The 14,300-nt window shown below is 35.3% G+C and overlaps 1 protein-coding gene across 1 annotated transcript in view; it reads right to left on the bottom strand.

Annotated features, from left to right (window-relative positions):
• Positions 1 to 2,838: 2,838 nt before the first annotated feature.
• The window catches only part of DIS3 (DIS3 homolog, exosome endoribonuclease and 3'-5' exoribonuclease), a 40,392-nt gene continuing 28,930 nt past the window's right edge, over positions 2,839 to 14,300 (bottom strand). The window contains exons 15-21 of the mRNA XM_027844524.1: positions 13,793 to 13,879; positions 11,327 to 11,483; positions 7,001 to 7,215; positions 6,580 to 6,748; positions 5,838 to 5,996; positions 4,177 to 4,299; positions 2,839 to 3,106 (exon numbers count right to left, since the gene is read on the bottom strand). Of these exons, the coding sequence (XP_027700325.1) occupies positions 3,023 to 3,106; positions 4,177 to 4,299; positions 5,838 to 5,996; positions 6,580 to 6,748; positions 7,001 to 7,215; positions 11,327 to 11,483; positions 13,793 to 13,879 (994 nt within the window). The 3' untranslated portion in view covers positions 2,839 to 3,022. The remainder of the gene's footprint in view (positions 3,107 to 4,176; positions 4,300 to 5,837; positions 5,997 to 6,579; positions 6,749 to 7,000; positions 7,216 to 11,326; positions 11,484 to 13,792; positions 13,880 to 14,300) is intronic.

Below are 14,300 nucleotides of genomic sequence, written 5' to 3'. Positions count from 1 at the left end.
AAGAGATTATCTACTCAGAACTAGAAGGAACTATATCATAATGAAGCATTTAAAACTGGGGGAGAGGAAGCAAAAATGACCTCAGAAGCTTAATGTCTTCAAGAATCATTGACGTAATAAGACAAAGGGCAGTTTTGTTATATTTTGATCTTAAAATGAAAGGAGTGAAGAACACACGAGGAAACAGAGGGGAAAAGAAGCTAGAATGGATTATTTCAAATAATCATAAGACTATACAAATATGAAATGGATGAAAGTAGGCTGCACTTGAACTTCACTTTGATCTGAAAGGGACAAATGAGGATTGAGAGTGCATGCGCATACGCATACACACACACACACACACACACACACACACACACACACACACACTCTCTCTCTCTCTCTCTCTCTCTCTCTCTCTCTCTCTCTCTCTCTCTGATGTAGAAATTAAATTCCATAGAGAATCAGGTAGGGACAGGGAAACAATAGAGGGGATTAAGAGAGGGTAAATTCAGGGAGATGTTACTCCCAAGACAAACTCCATTTTTGGAGGGTAAAACATGAAGGTGGAGTTGGGAGGAAGAAAAAAAATAAAAGGTAAGACTCCATGATTGGGAACTAGGTGAGGGGAATGAAACAGGATAGCGAAGAAGCAAATTACATAAAATATAGATCAGTAATGTTGAGGACACTTCTCTCAACATTTTCCTCTCAACATTTCGATATCACTCCTCACAACTCTTTTGTTACAAAAAGAGTAGCAAGGATTAAAAAACATAAAAGGATAAGATAGAGGGAAATATATAATTAACAATTATAACTGGGAATGGGAATGGGATAAAATCACCCATAAAATGAAGGAAGGTAGAATGTAATAGAAAGCAGAATCTAAAAGACTCAGAGATAAAATAAGAGGCTAGGGCAAATCTGTTATACTTAAAGCAAATTCAAAAAGCAAGGGCAGTAATTATTCTCTAAAACACATAATAAAAAGACTTGACTAAAAAAAGGAAAAAAAAGGAAAGTACATTATGCTTAAAGCACCACAGATAAAGAATATCAATACTTAATAAATAGTACCAAATGGTATAGCATCCCAATGTAATTATCATTAGAGGAAAAATTAACATATAGAATGAGAGATTATAAAACTAAAATAACTGGAGATCTCAGGGTATCCCTCTCAGATTTAGATAAGTCTGACCAAAAGATAAGAAGTTAAGGACCAGAATAGAATTTTATGAAAGTTATATGTAACAGACCTCTGGTGATTACTGAATGGGAACAGAAAGAATTATACACATTCTCAGCTCTATGTGGAACTTTTCCAAAAGTGACCACTAACAAGGGCATAAAACCAAAGCCACAGATATTAAACACATCCTTTAGCACCAAAATGCATTAAATTCATATTCAATAAAGAATTTTTGAAGAAAGTATTAATTCTCAAAGAAGAAAGTTGAGATTAGAGCTCAAATAGTATAATCATCCAAACTGAACAGAAATTAGTAGCGCTTTCAAATAAAACAAATTCCTACATTTAATGATACCTCATTTGAATTGTAGCAGGAAGGGACCAGAAACTCTCCTTTTCCCTGCCCTCATCCTAAGGCCACCTAAGCTATATTTACTACCATTCAGGAGCACTGAGGAGTCATCTCCTGTGCTTCCTGCAGGGAACCAGAGAATGGATGTTCAACAGACAATCAATTATGGGATATTATTATTACAGCAGAATGGAAGACATTGCTGTTAAGTGAAGAAAATCTTAAGTCCAGAAGGTCTTTGTTCTAGTTCCTTAAACCTGGTGGTAACTACAATTGTCAGCTGGAAGCTCCCAGAAAGTTTGTTAGCATACCATACCAAGGAATCAAAAGTTCTGTTTTCCAGATTCTATTAAGTTATATATAAAAGCCAAAGAACAGTTTCCTACTCTCCACTATTCATCATATCCCTGAAGAGACGGTGCTATATAATATATCTTTCAAAGCTGGAAGCTTTCTTAACCCTCAAATATGAAAACTGAGGCCCCAAAAGGTTCAGTGTCATGCAGTTGTCTAAGATCATGCACAATGAGTTAGCAATAAAGCTTGAATTAGAATCTAGATTTCTTAAATCCTAGTCCAGTATTCTTTCTGCTATGTAATTCCTTAAGGCTAACTTTACTTGGAAGTATTTTAGACTGAGAAGTATGCTAATACGGAAGGATCCCCACATAGTCAAAGAATTTAATTAAAAAAAAAAACAAAAACCTAAAGATTGGAAGGGAATTTCCACATTACCTGAAATCCTACCAATTAAAGATTCATTTTGGTCAAACAAGTAATTCCCTCCAAAATGTTAAAGAAAAGGCAATCAGTCCTTCATACTTTAGGATGGATCAGTATAATCAGATCAGTCTCCAGTTAACAGATGAAGTGCAATAGGGACTGGTAATTTTCTGAGAAGGGGCACTGAAACATGAGCTCCAGAATACCAAAAGGCAAAGTACACCTGGGTGGGGGGGGGAGAATAAATTACCTTTATACTTAAGCATTTTGATAGCTTTGGGCATTTAGACAACATCTTGTTTTTCTATCCTCTAAATCCAGGATGGTCCTCTTCTTTCCCCTCATTTAAGACATCAGGAATTATTTATGCCAAATAAATCAGTTTTTCAATAAAGAGATGAATGCTTCAAAATAAGCCAGTGAAGTAACTGGCACTTCTGAAGTAAATTCATTTAAATGATCTTTATCTGGTCCCTGAAGTTACTATCCTATCAGTATGTAAGTGATGGGCATTCAATTTAATTTTTCTGCATAAATAATAGTTGTTACATGTAGAAAATGAAAAGAGAAGTACTTTTCTCAAAGATGATGAGAAAGACTTGAAGGCAATTGTTTAATAAAAATGCAAATTTTAAAAATGATTAAAATGCATTTTAAAAGAAACAAATTAAATTTGTACCCGATACTTTTAACCATGAAACTTGCCAGTGTTCTTCCCCAATGTTACAAAAGGAAATCAATTTTGTAACAGTCTCTGTTGTTAGATACAGCTAATTTTCTAGCTTGCTCCTCTTTTTTTCCGGTTCATCAGTGTTCAAGGTTGTAGAATCAGCAGGAATGCTTATTCCTGGTATCTAACAGAATGCAGTGGAAGAAAAAAAATTTAAGATGTCATAAAAAAATTATAAAATCATAAGACATTGACTATTAATTAAAAATATTAATTGACAACAAAAACAAAGTAAGTTTTGCTTATTGCAATTATGTACTTTACTTCCTGATTTCTGCTAGTGTTAAAGAATGGTCCAGGAAGATGGGTAAGGGAAGACAGAAGACACTATATTTAAGTGATCTCTAATCTTTTTAGCTCCCCTTTATCCCTCTTCCTGACACTGTTTCTTCCTCACCCCGCCTCCTCCACAATGGATAATTTACCATTCTTTACAAAATACCAAAATGAAAAGCCAGATTTTTTGATTTTCAGCTCTTACCTCTCAGACCAAACTCTTTATTCCACTCTGCCCCTTTCCACACAAAATACCCCAAACCTGATATTTCAGTACACCAAAAAGTTACATTAATACAGAAACTCAAGAAGCAATTATCTACAGGTACAAAAGAAGATAAATATGTAGCAAACAAGACCTTAAGAAAACTGATACAGAACACTGTAATTTATTTAAGTCAGGTGAATTGCTAAAGCAGTTTTTTTCATTTTTTTTTAAAGCTAGGACTCAAAATTTTTTATTTCATGCCGGAGCCACTAATACTTCTAATGGGAACATATTACTGAAACCATGATGGAAGTTTACAGATACACAAGTCTGATAAACAAGCATTTAATATAGAAAATTTTCAGAAATCTGTCTAAAGTCAGGTAAACCTATATTCAAGTTCAGTTTGTGTGTAACATACTACGTCAAATTTTAAAATCACTTTTGATGAAAATACTGAAACATCACTTAGCCTGGCAGGAACTTTTAAAACATCTGATTCAACCTAACTGTCCAAAACTATGTAAGAGATGTAACAAATGATAATTGAAGACATTTCCATTTTTAAACTCTTAAATGTCAAAATAAGGAGGGAAAAGGCTTTATAAGAACTTCTGTCCACAGACATCTTTTTATTCTTATATCTTTCAGAAAAGTAGTACACACACATTATTCTACCACAACATGAGTATCTGTAAATCCAGTCTTACCTGTGGTTCTATCAGGGACATACGAATTTTCTGATGTTGAAGATTGGATGAGTCTAAGGTGACTTTCACTTTAACTTTATCAAAAACATGAAATTCTGTATCTTCTACTTTTAGTGAGGGCATCTAAATTTTAAAAAGTACATTTTAAAAACTATTTTTTATTGTTTTCAGACATTTGTAGCTTCATTCTTACTGCTTACATATGCTTCAATTAAAATATTTCATTTCAATTATACCTTCTGTTCAATTAAAATATTTCACTTCAATTACACCTTCTGTTCAATTAAAATATTTCGTAATCACAAACAACTATGTGATCTGACCAATTTGTAACAATAGTTGATCTGGTACCCATGATACACCAATATGTTATTTTACTCACACAGTTTCTTCTCCTCCTTCCCTGTTCTCTCCTCACCCTACCCATACTTTAATGAAGATTATTACTATGGGCTACCCAGGGAGCTCAAGACCCACATACTTTTGAATAATTCTTATTGACTTTCTCAATCCTATTTACTAAAAAAGTTACTTAGCAGTTAACAAAATTAACTGGAATTCATCTAAATCCTCAAGAGGAAGGAATCAGTGTTACTGAAATGTTATGTTGATTACTATTTCCTGCCCTTAAATTTGGGGCTTAATTAAGCAACTTTGGCCCAGAAAAAAAGGAATGTGTAGCTAAACCAGCTAACCTACTGATTAAGTCTTCCCACAGGATTAGAAATAAACCGTGGAGGGCCTGGATATTTACTCTGATATCCTAAGAGGGACCAAGAAGAACAGGAGAGATGAGGAGAGAAAAGAAATACATAAGAAACTGAAATAAGGACCAAAGTAGGAGAGGCAGCTACACAGGGATGGAAAATAATCAGTTCTCCCCTTCCCATGGAAGGGACAATTATTAACTTCAAGTAAAATAATTTAAACATTTCTTTCTTAAAATTTTTTTGTATATAGGTAATATATAGGATGGCAAGTATACAGAAGGGCTGCCTTGGGATTCAGGAAGTCCTGGATTCAAGTCCTTCTTCTGACATCTACTTATTTTTTGTTTGTTTGTTTGTGGTTTTTTTTTTTTTTGCTTTTTGGTGAGGCAGTTGGGGTTAAGCAACTTGCCGAGGGTCACACAGCTATTAAGTGCCAAGTGTTTGAGGCCGCATTTGAACTCAGGTCCTCTTGACTTCCAAGACCAGAGCTCTATCCACTGCGCAACTGTTCCAGACATCTGCTTATTGTGAGACCAGGAAGAGGTAAGTCACCACCTCTCATAAATCTGGCCAACTTTCTAAAACTATAAGCTTTGAAACAGTTGATGATCTGCACCAGTTAGGGGAACTGCTCCACAGAAAATGGCCTATAACAATGAAATAACAAATCTGGAACCGAGTAGAAGGAAATAAGTTATAAGAGTAAATGTGGGTAATTTAGTTGACCCAAGTGGAATATAGTAGACCACAATACTGTCAAAAAGGAAGAAGTGCTTAATCAGTACTTAAAGAATCTGACAAAGAGGCCAAGCTATTTTAGTTCCCAAATTCATGGATGTATCATTACTCTTCTATAAGGTGCAATGCAGACACAAAGTATGCCACAAAAGAAAAAAAAAATATATATATGTATATATCTATATCTATATATATTTATACCATATACCATACCTCCTCATCATAAGCAAGTCTTGGTTTTGGTTTGTTTTTTTCCTCAAAAAATACAGTTCCTTCTAAACCATATTTTGGAATTAACACCACAATAGCATTCTTTCTTACAAACAAAATATAGGCTTCTTCATTCACTATTCCTTTATTTTTGAAGAACAGCTGTAAGAAATAGGAAAACTTCTTTCAGTTATATATTATAAAGAAAATAAACCTTTTAAAAATAAGTAATTTGAAATCACACGAGTTAGATTTTTGAATGTTACTAAAATACAAGTGACAACTACAGAGTTCTTTTTTTTTTTTCCTTTTTCCAACCATTTTACCAATGGAAGATCATAAGATCACAACTTTACAGCCAGAAGGGACTTTAGAGGTCATAAAGTACAATACTTTCATTTTAAAGATGAGGAAAATAAGGCTCAGAGTATGGAAGTTTTTGAACTCATCTTAACACCAAGTTGGAATGTTTTACTTCCTAATATAATCAACAGGGGAAAGGTAAAATGATTACCATCATATACTAACTCATTTTCAAATAGTTACTGATCTTTAGAATGTTCAAAGTGGGAGCTCAGAGAAAACGTACACCTACAATATTCTCATTTCAATTATGTAGCATCCTCATAAACCTTAATGTTTTCTTTCTTTTTGATAACATTTTAAGGACTCTTAGTGACTGCATATTCTTATTTTGGAAGAATAAAATTTCACTTTTAATCACTCTATGAAATTAAACACGAACCTGGGTATGAAATGCGACAGATGCCCGCTGTGCATATTGTGCCATTTTGTGTCGGAAATTGAGATTTTTGCACAAATCTGCTAGTTTGTGTTTATTTGTCAGATCTGGGTAAGTAGAGTCTGCTCCTATAGCTACTGCCAAAAGCCGATGGACAATTATATCTGCATATCTTTAGAAATATGGAAAAGAAAAATATTTTCACACATCAACATTGTCTCAAATGTCATTTTGTAGAATGCACATGATCATGGTCTAGATTTAAAGCACAATTTAAAAAAATTTTTTTTACATAGCAAGCAGAAATACTTGCAAAAACAACTAAAAGAATATACAAGTTTTGTTATACTGATTAAAAATACTCCATCAAAACTGGATGTATCATTTCTATTTTCTCCTCTTGAGTTTTATGATCGCAAAGTACCTTCTGATGGGTGAAGTAAAATGTGTGTATATTGGTGACGCTAAGCCATAGTGGTGAAAATCATTATCCATTCCAGAACAGAAGTAAACTGCTTGCATCATACAGCGAGTGGCTAATATCCTGAATAATGTGTTGAGATATGGGAAATCAGGAGATTCCACTTGGTCTAAAGAGTCAGCCAAAGCCTTTGCTGAATCAGTCTTAAAATCCAAATTCTGTAAGAAAAGAGAAGACTAGGAAAATATCATTGTTACATTTTTATTTTTAAGTAAGCCTTTCAAATATATACTACTATCATTAATGAATTCAAAAAAGCCCACTCCAATTTCTGAGCAGATAATATTTTTAAAGTATGTTTTAAAATTAGTTGTTTAGAACTCTGAACATATTTCACTATAAAAACATTATTATATATAACGATTAAGTTCTAAGACTAAGGGATAGATCTTTTAAACTAATAATGTAGTTAAACTATCATACCAACCTAAGTTCTAAGACTTGGATATAGGAATTAGAAGTTTGTGTGGTTGTGTGTGGTTGATCCTTTGTCCAAGAAGAGGATCATGTCAACAGGGGGATGATAACATGACTTGCAATTGACTTTGATTTGAATGAGGGAGGGATATGCAAAGTCACCAACCTCACTTTCTCCTCCAGAGCCATCTGAGATGGCGCCAGATATCAGTAAGGACAACTAGAGTTGGCCCAGGATGCAGTGGGAGACCTTGGCCCTTTTAAACTAAGGTGTTTCCAGGTTCTCACTTTGAGTGAGGCAATGTCCATTCAACAAATAGGTCTCTTAAAGAAGCATGTCAAGGAATGGCCCCTTTAATTAAAAAAAAAAAATCAAAGTGGGAGAGGAAGACCCACAGGGTTGCTGGCCAAAATTGAAACAGTTATTATTTACATTCGCTCTGAACCTGGAGGGCCCAAAAAAATAACCCTTAACTGGACAGGGACCTATTGTTACTCAAACCACGAGATCAAGAGTGAATTGAGGGGCAGCTAGATGGCTTAGTGGATAGACCACCGGCCCTGGAGTCAAGAGGACCTGAGTTCAAATCTGGCCTCAGACACTTGACACTAACTAGCTGTGTGACCCTGGGCAAGTCACTTAAGCCTATTGCCTAGCCCCCCCCCCCCAAAAAAAGTGAATTTGGTTGAAGGCTTGGTCTTTGAGAAAGAAATCTAGCCAGTAAACCCCAAGTTACCTAGGTGGCTTTTGGCCATCAAAATTTACCTTCCTTTGGGCACCTCAGATAAGGGGAGAAGAGATTAGAATTAGTGCTAATACGAAAATAGTAGTACTAAGGAGGAAGAGTTTCCTCCTTCATCTTGTCTTCCTCTGCTTTCCCCAAGACACAAAATAAGAAAGTGTGATAGTGGCAGAGTACCAAAACTAGACAAAGTCAAGGGAGATTTAAGTGCTTTGTGACCCTGAGTAAGTTCAAATGTTAAATGCTTTGCCAATTTTAAAACATTCTATTGTCACTTACCATTATTATTTCCTAGGCTTCTAGAAGGTCAGCTAAATAGTATGCAAGTTCCTAAGAGACCTAGTTTTTTTTTTAGGAAAACAGGATTTAGAATAGGAATTGACTCTAGTCAAACCTTCCATTTTATTGATGAAGAAACTGAGACCCCAAGAGGTTAAGTGACTTGCACAAAGTCACAGAGGTAGAGAGTAGTTAAGTCAGTATTTCAAAGCTAGGATTCATCCTAACTCCCCTATCAATAATCCTTGAAGGTTTGCAAAGGACTTTCATTACACTAATCCTGTGGATATTATCCCTATTTTATAAATGAGGAAACTGGTTCAGAGAATTTGGTGACTGTATCTGAAGTGACAATTGAACTTAAGACCCCTAACTCCATGACCCTTTGACAGTGCAATGCTATTTCTCAACATCCTACCTCTTATTCTGTAGCTCCCTTCCACTTCCTTATGGCCCTTTTCCTAGGGCCTTTCTCTGATGCTAAATACTTCACTGTAGCATCCCAACCAGGCTTGCCCTTAAAAAAAATTACCTGCCAACTGTCTCTCCTCACTATCAAAAGTATCCGTTATCTCTGCAAACGTTGTAGTTAGATTACTATTCTTGTAGCTTATGAAAGAGTGATGCTCCCAACCCACCCAGAAGAGTGTGCATTTTAAGATCTTAACTCGGATTAAGTATCTGATTAATACAATTTCAGACAGTATAACAGAATAAAATAAATTCAGATAGCCCTGGATAGTAAGTCCTTCTGAATTCAGCTTAATTCAAGTCCATAAGCCTAAGATTACATATACTTTTTTTGGCTGTCATAATGTTGACTCATGCAACTTACATTGCACTAAAACCCACAACTCTTATTTCATTTGGCCTGTTGAGGTCTTTTGGATCTTGACTATCATACAATATGTTCCACCCTGCCTAGCTTTGTATTATCTGCAAATTTCTTAGGCACGCCACCTATGCCTTCATCCAAATTGTTGATAAAAATATTAACTACCTGGGGCAAGCCACTAAAGACATCCTAAGTTGACTTTGATGACAACTCATTGAGTCTGGCCATTTAACTTGTTCTAAATCCATTCATATAATCAATATATCTCCATCTTGTCAAAAAGAATAACATGAAAGACATTGTTACATGCTTTCCTAAATATCTACATAAACTGTACATAAAGCATCCTCCCTTATCTGACAGTCTATTAACTGCAAAAAAAAAAAGAAAGTGAAGTTACTAGCATGACCTATTCTTAATAAAACCACACTGGCTTTTTGTAATTACTACTTCCTTTTTCTAGATAATGCTAACTATTCCCATAATACTCTCTTTTGAAATTTGGGACTTTCGCCTTTCTGAAGTTCTGTAGTACCTCTTCTTATCTGTTCTCTGTGATCTTTGCCAGATCACAGACTATCGTTAAGCAGCCATCTGCACCGATTATTTCAACTGTGCTAAGACATAGGGTGTTTGGGCCTGGCCAGCTGAATTCATCAAAGAAAGCTCCTTTCTTTAAGCCACTTGCAGTCTGTTCTCAAAATCTACAGCACATTTTAGGCTCTGCCCAGCTTTCTTTCTTATCTATTGCAAAGTCAGAGTGGTCATTTCCCACCATGATTCCAATAATTTCTATTTGAGTTTAGAAGAAGATTTAGAAATCAAAAGCAGAGACAGGAATGGTAAACTCAGAGGAGTAACTTGGAGCATACCCATCATCTCTTACTCTGGCTTTAAAGTTTGGTATTTGGGTGGACACAAGGGAATTTACTGTACTTGAAAGTTAGGTTCTTTCTCATTCCAACCAATCAGACAAACAAGAATAGTTCAGGGCAACCCCTCAAAAAAGTAGTCTTATGTTGCCCTGCTCTGGTGTATGAAAACTCTCCCTTTAGAATTTTAGCTCTATTGATCTCTCCCTGTCTATGGTGACAGGAATTACTTAATGTTCTTCATACCAAATAGTTATCAACGGTAATTCCCATTTTAATAAATAAATTTTCCACATTTATTTTTGAGCTGAAATTTCCCCACAGTAAACTGAGCAGTTTTATTCTGCATGTCTAATAAAAGTATATTTATGTTTTCAAAGGTGGAGTTTGAGTTCTTGAACATAAATACTATTAAGAGGCACTATTACTACTCAAGTTTAAAGATCCAAAATACAAGGATTCTTGCGGATATTTCATCATTCAAGGAGTATGTTCCATGTTGTCAATTCTCAATGATTAACACAGCAAGCTACCTGGATAATGAAATTCTTACTAATGTGCTTGATTTAAACCATCCCTGGGTTAGAAAATGGGGAGAAAGAGATTTTTTTTTTAAAATTTGGGATTTTAAGACCTCGCTTAGTAACTTGGCCTTAGCATCTTGAGGTAGTCTATACAAAAATCAGGAAAATGGCAATAAAAAAGTAGGCAGAGACAATGATACCAATAAAGAACAAAAGAAAATATGGAATGGATAAACTACAAGGCAGGCAAACTGGGTACAGAGTCAAGAATTAGATTATCTTATGTCAGAAGAATCAGAACTTTTGGCATGTTTTACAGTATGTCTAAAGTAAGCAAAATCATAATGGAATAATCAGGGATGGTGAACTTGCAGCTTCATGGCCACATGTGGCCCTTTAGGTCCTCAAGTGCAGCCCTTTACCTGAATTTTGTTCAAATTTTGCTCTGTGAAGTTTGGATTCAGTCAAAGGGCCACACTTGAGGACCTAGAGGACCATATGTGGCCTCAAGGCTGCAGGTTCCCCACCCCTGGCAAAAGTGATTCACTATTTAAGCAATGACAGCCACATCCAACAATCTGGATGCTGGAGGAATTTACTTTGGCTTTAGCTGCCTTCACAAGGACTTCATAATTTGATGGAGGAGGAGCAGGATGTTTTCGAAGCAGGGCATGTTCACAAAATTCTTCGTGGATTTTCTTTGCAACAGAGACATTGGCAAGTAACATAAATTCTTCCACCATGGAATTTGTTTCTCTGTCAATAAAAAAGAATGTCAGAAAAGAGAAGTCAAGATTTTAAAAAACCATAATGGAATATTTAACAAACGACATCATTATTTTTACTAGCAACTAAAGGGAAGCTTCAATGTGTCCAGTACAAAGTGCTAGACTTCAAGTTAGGGGACACAGGTTCAAATCTGAGTTCTGCCATTTCCTAGCTGTGTGACCTTCTCCTCTCTGGGCCTGAAATTCCTCTTTTGTCAAAGTAGGTGCTTGGACTAAATGACCTTTGATGTCTTTTTGAGATCTAAATTCATGATTCTACTGTCCCATTAGTTAAATGCACATCTGTATATACATATTTTAAAAAAAGCAATTTAAAAAATCCTTCTCTGCTATTTCATCCTCACACCATCATGATATTGGACTCTTGAGGGCTCTATTAGAGTGCAATTTGACAAATTAGACCTTTCTTTGTTCCCCACTGTTCTTGACTTCACTTAAGATTTTGAGAGTTGTGATAATACCACTTCTCTCAGGATAATGTCCCTCAATTATAGGTCTCAGTTTACTCATCTGTAAAAGCAGGAGATTGAATATGATGGCTTATGGTTCTTTCCAGATCAAAATCTATGATCATATCTATCCTGAACAAAACCTTACTCCTTTTCCTTTTCTGACACTATGCCTCCTCCATATACTTAATGGTTTTTCATAATTAAATGTTTCCCTTGGTTTCTGTTCTAACTTAGGAATTTGACTGAAAAAGAGGAGACAAAGAATGCTAAGTAGAGAGAATAACAGGGTCTAATGAAGGGCATGTCTTCCTATAAATCCCCAATGGAGAATCCACTCTATGTGCTAAGAATCTCAAAGTATACTATTCGAGCTGTCCAACTATTACTTTTCATTTTTTACCACATAATTGAATCACTTCCTTTTCTGGGCTATATATATATACTAAGGTGCTGGTGAGTAGAATACCCTCACAGAGGTATTTTCAAAGTTCTTGATGACACAGGTCTGGAATTCAGAAGAGAGATTAGAATTTTAAATTCATATTTAGAAGTCACCTACAAAGAAATGATGTTGAAGCCATAGGAAAGAATAAGACTTGAGTTCAAGCTCTGCCTTAGAAACCAGATACTTGACCCTGGGGAACTCATTAAAATTCTTTGGGCCTCAGCTGCCTCCTCTGTGAAATGAAGGGATTGAACTAGGTAGCCTTGGGGGTACTTTTGAGCACTATGAGAAGCCAAAAATTGAAAATTTGGGAAACACCTTAAAATTAAAACAATCTAATAAAAGTTAGTATAAGCACAGTAACACCTGACTCTAAGAAAATGAATCAGAACATTCTCATTTTTTCTGCTTCTTACTTTCATGGATTACCATGGTCAAGTAATTTACCACTTAGTGGCCAATATTACTAATGAACTGATTCACTACCGTTAACCATTTTGGTCCTCAGACTTTGAGGAACCTTTCTATCTTGGTAGCTATTAGCTAGAGTTTACACTCCACAGGCACAGATTTATAGATATTTAATAAACAATACTTAATAAATGACAAATAAACATTTTATTGATTTTTAAAACATCACTTTTATTTTTGAATATCCCTTCTCTTCCCTCCCCTGGGGCAAACCAACCGTCATAACAAAGAAAAAACAAGAGATAAAAAGCAGTTCAACAAAACCAACCAATACAACAACTAAGTCAGAATTTATATATAGTACTCCACACCCACAGCCCCACAACAGCAAAGACAGGAGAGAGGTTCCACTGACAACAACTTAAAGGAAACATGGGCTACCTCCATATCACAATGATTATGACTTTTATGAAGACAATGGAGTGATTCAAGGTAAGTATAAACAAGTTTTAGCATATTCTCAATAAAATATATTAAAGAGGCAAAGAAGATACACAAGAAATGATGAGAAAAGGAAACAGGCCAAGTTGATCAAGTGATAACAGATAACGTGAATACTGCTCTAGTACCCAGTACTAAAAGACCCAGAGAAAACCCTGTAGCTCACTGGACTGCAATCTTTAGAGAGGGTTTAACACAAGACATGTACAAGACCTTCAAATGGGAAGGTGTCCTTGGGATCTGCACCCATTAGAGAGAACACTTGCACTAATGAGATCACAAATACAATGAAGTACCATTTACCAACCAAGGGAAAATAGATCTTACACACACACATCGCGCATACATGCGTAGGCGTGTGTGTGGAGATAGAATGCTACTAGCGACTGTTTTAGCTGTTAACGTAAATCCTAAATGTTCATGATGAAAATCAAAATCTTATTCATCTTTTATTTAAAAACAACATACCTAAGTTCCTTTGTCTGAAGATCTATAGGGTCATGAGTTTCACTATCCACGTGAAATCGAACTTCAGGAGAAGAAAGAATCAAAGCCCTATAAGAAAAACAAACAAACAAAAAAAGATTGGTCAAATGACCCTATTATAGTCAGAAATCTGAAAATAATTCGATAAAAACTGGAGAATGTGTAACAACAGAACTTTCCTGAAGGTCTTAAATAATACAGAAAACCATCTGTAGTCTAGCAACTGGAGTTAATAAATTCCTATTCTGGGATGCAACTACTCCTCTGGGAAGGCTAACTGTTTTAAGCACAATAATTAGCGAGATCAGCCTTAGTGAAAAGATTTAAATAATCTGGAAAAGTGACTTTCAAAAAGAAAACATAGCAGAACTCATCCAAAGACAAGTAGTTCAAGCAGTTTCTTCCTCCTGGAGTGTTTTTATGCTTTACCTTCGTCTTTTTAACAAGTATTTACTGAATCAAAAAAAGAGTTAGAATTGTTACAAAAATT

The sequence above is a fragment of the Vombatus ursinus genome, unplaced genomic scaffold, assembly GCF_900497805.2.
Source record: "Vombatus ursinus unplaced genomic scaffold, bare-nosed wombat genome assembly UNPS02014942.1, whole genome shotgun sequence".
Lineage (NCBI taxonomy): Eukaryota > Metazoa > Chordata > Mammalia > Diprotodontia > Vombatidae > Vombatus > Vombatus ursinus.
The sequence above is the reverse complement of the archived record's forward strand: the minus strand, read 5'-3'. Positions and strand labels throughout refer to the sequence as shown.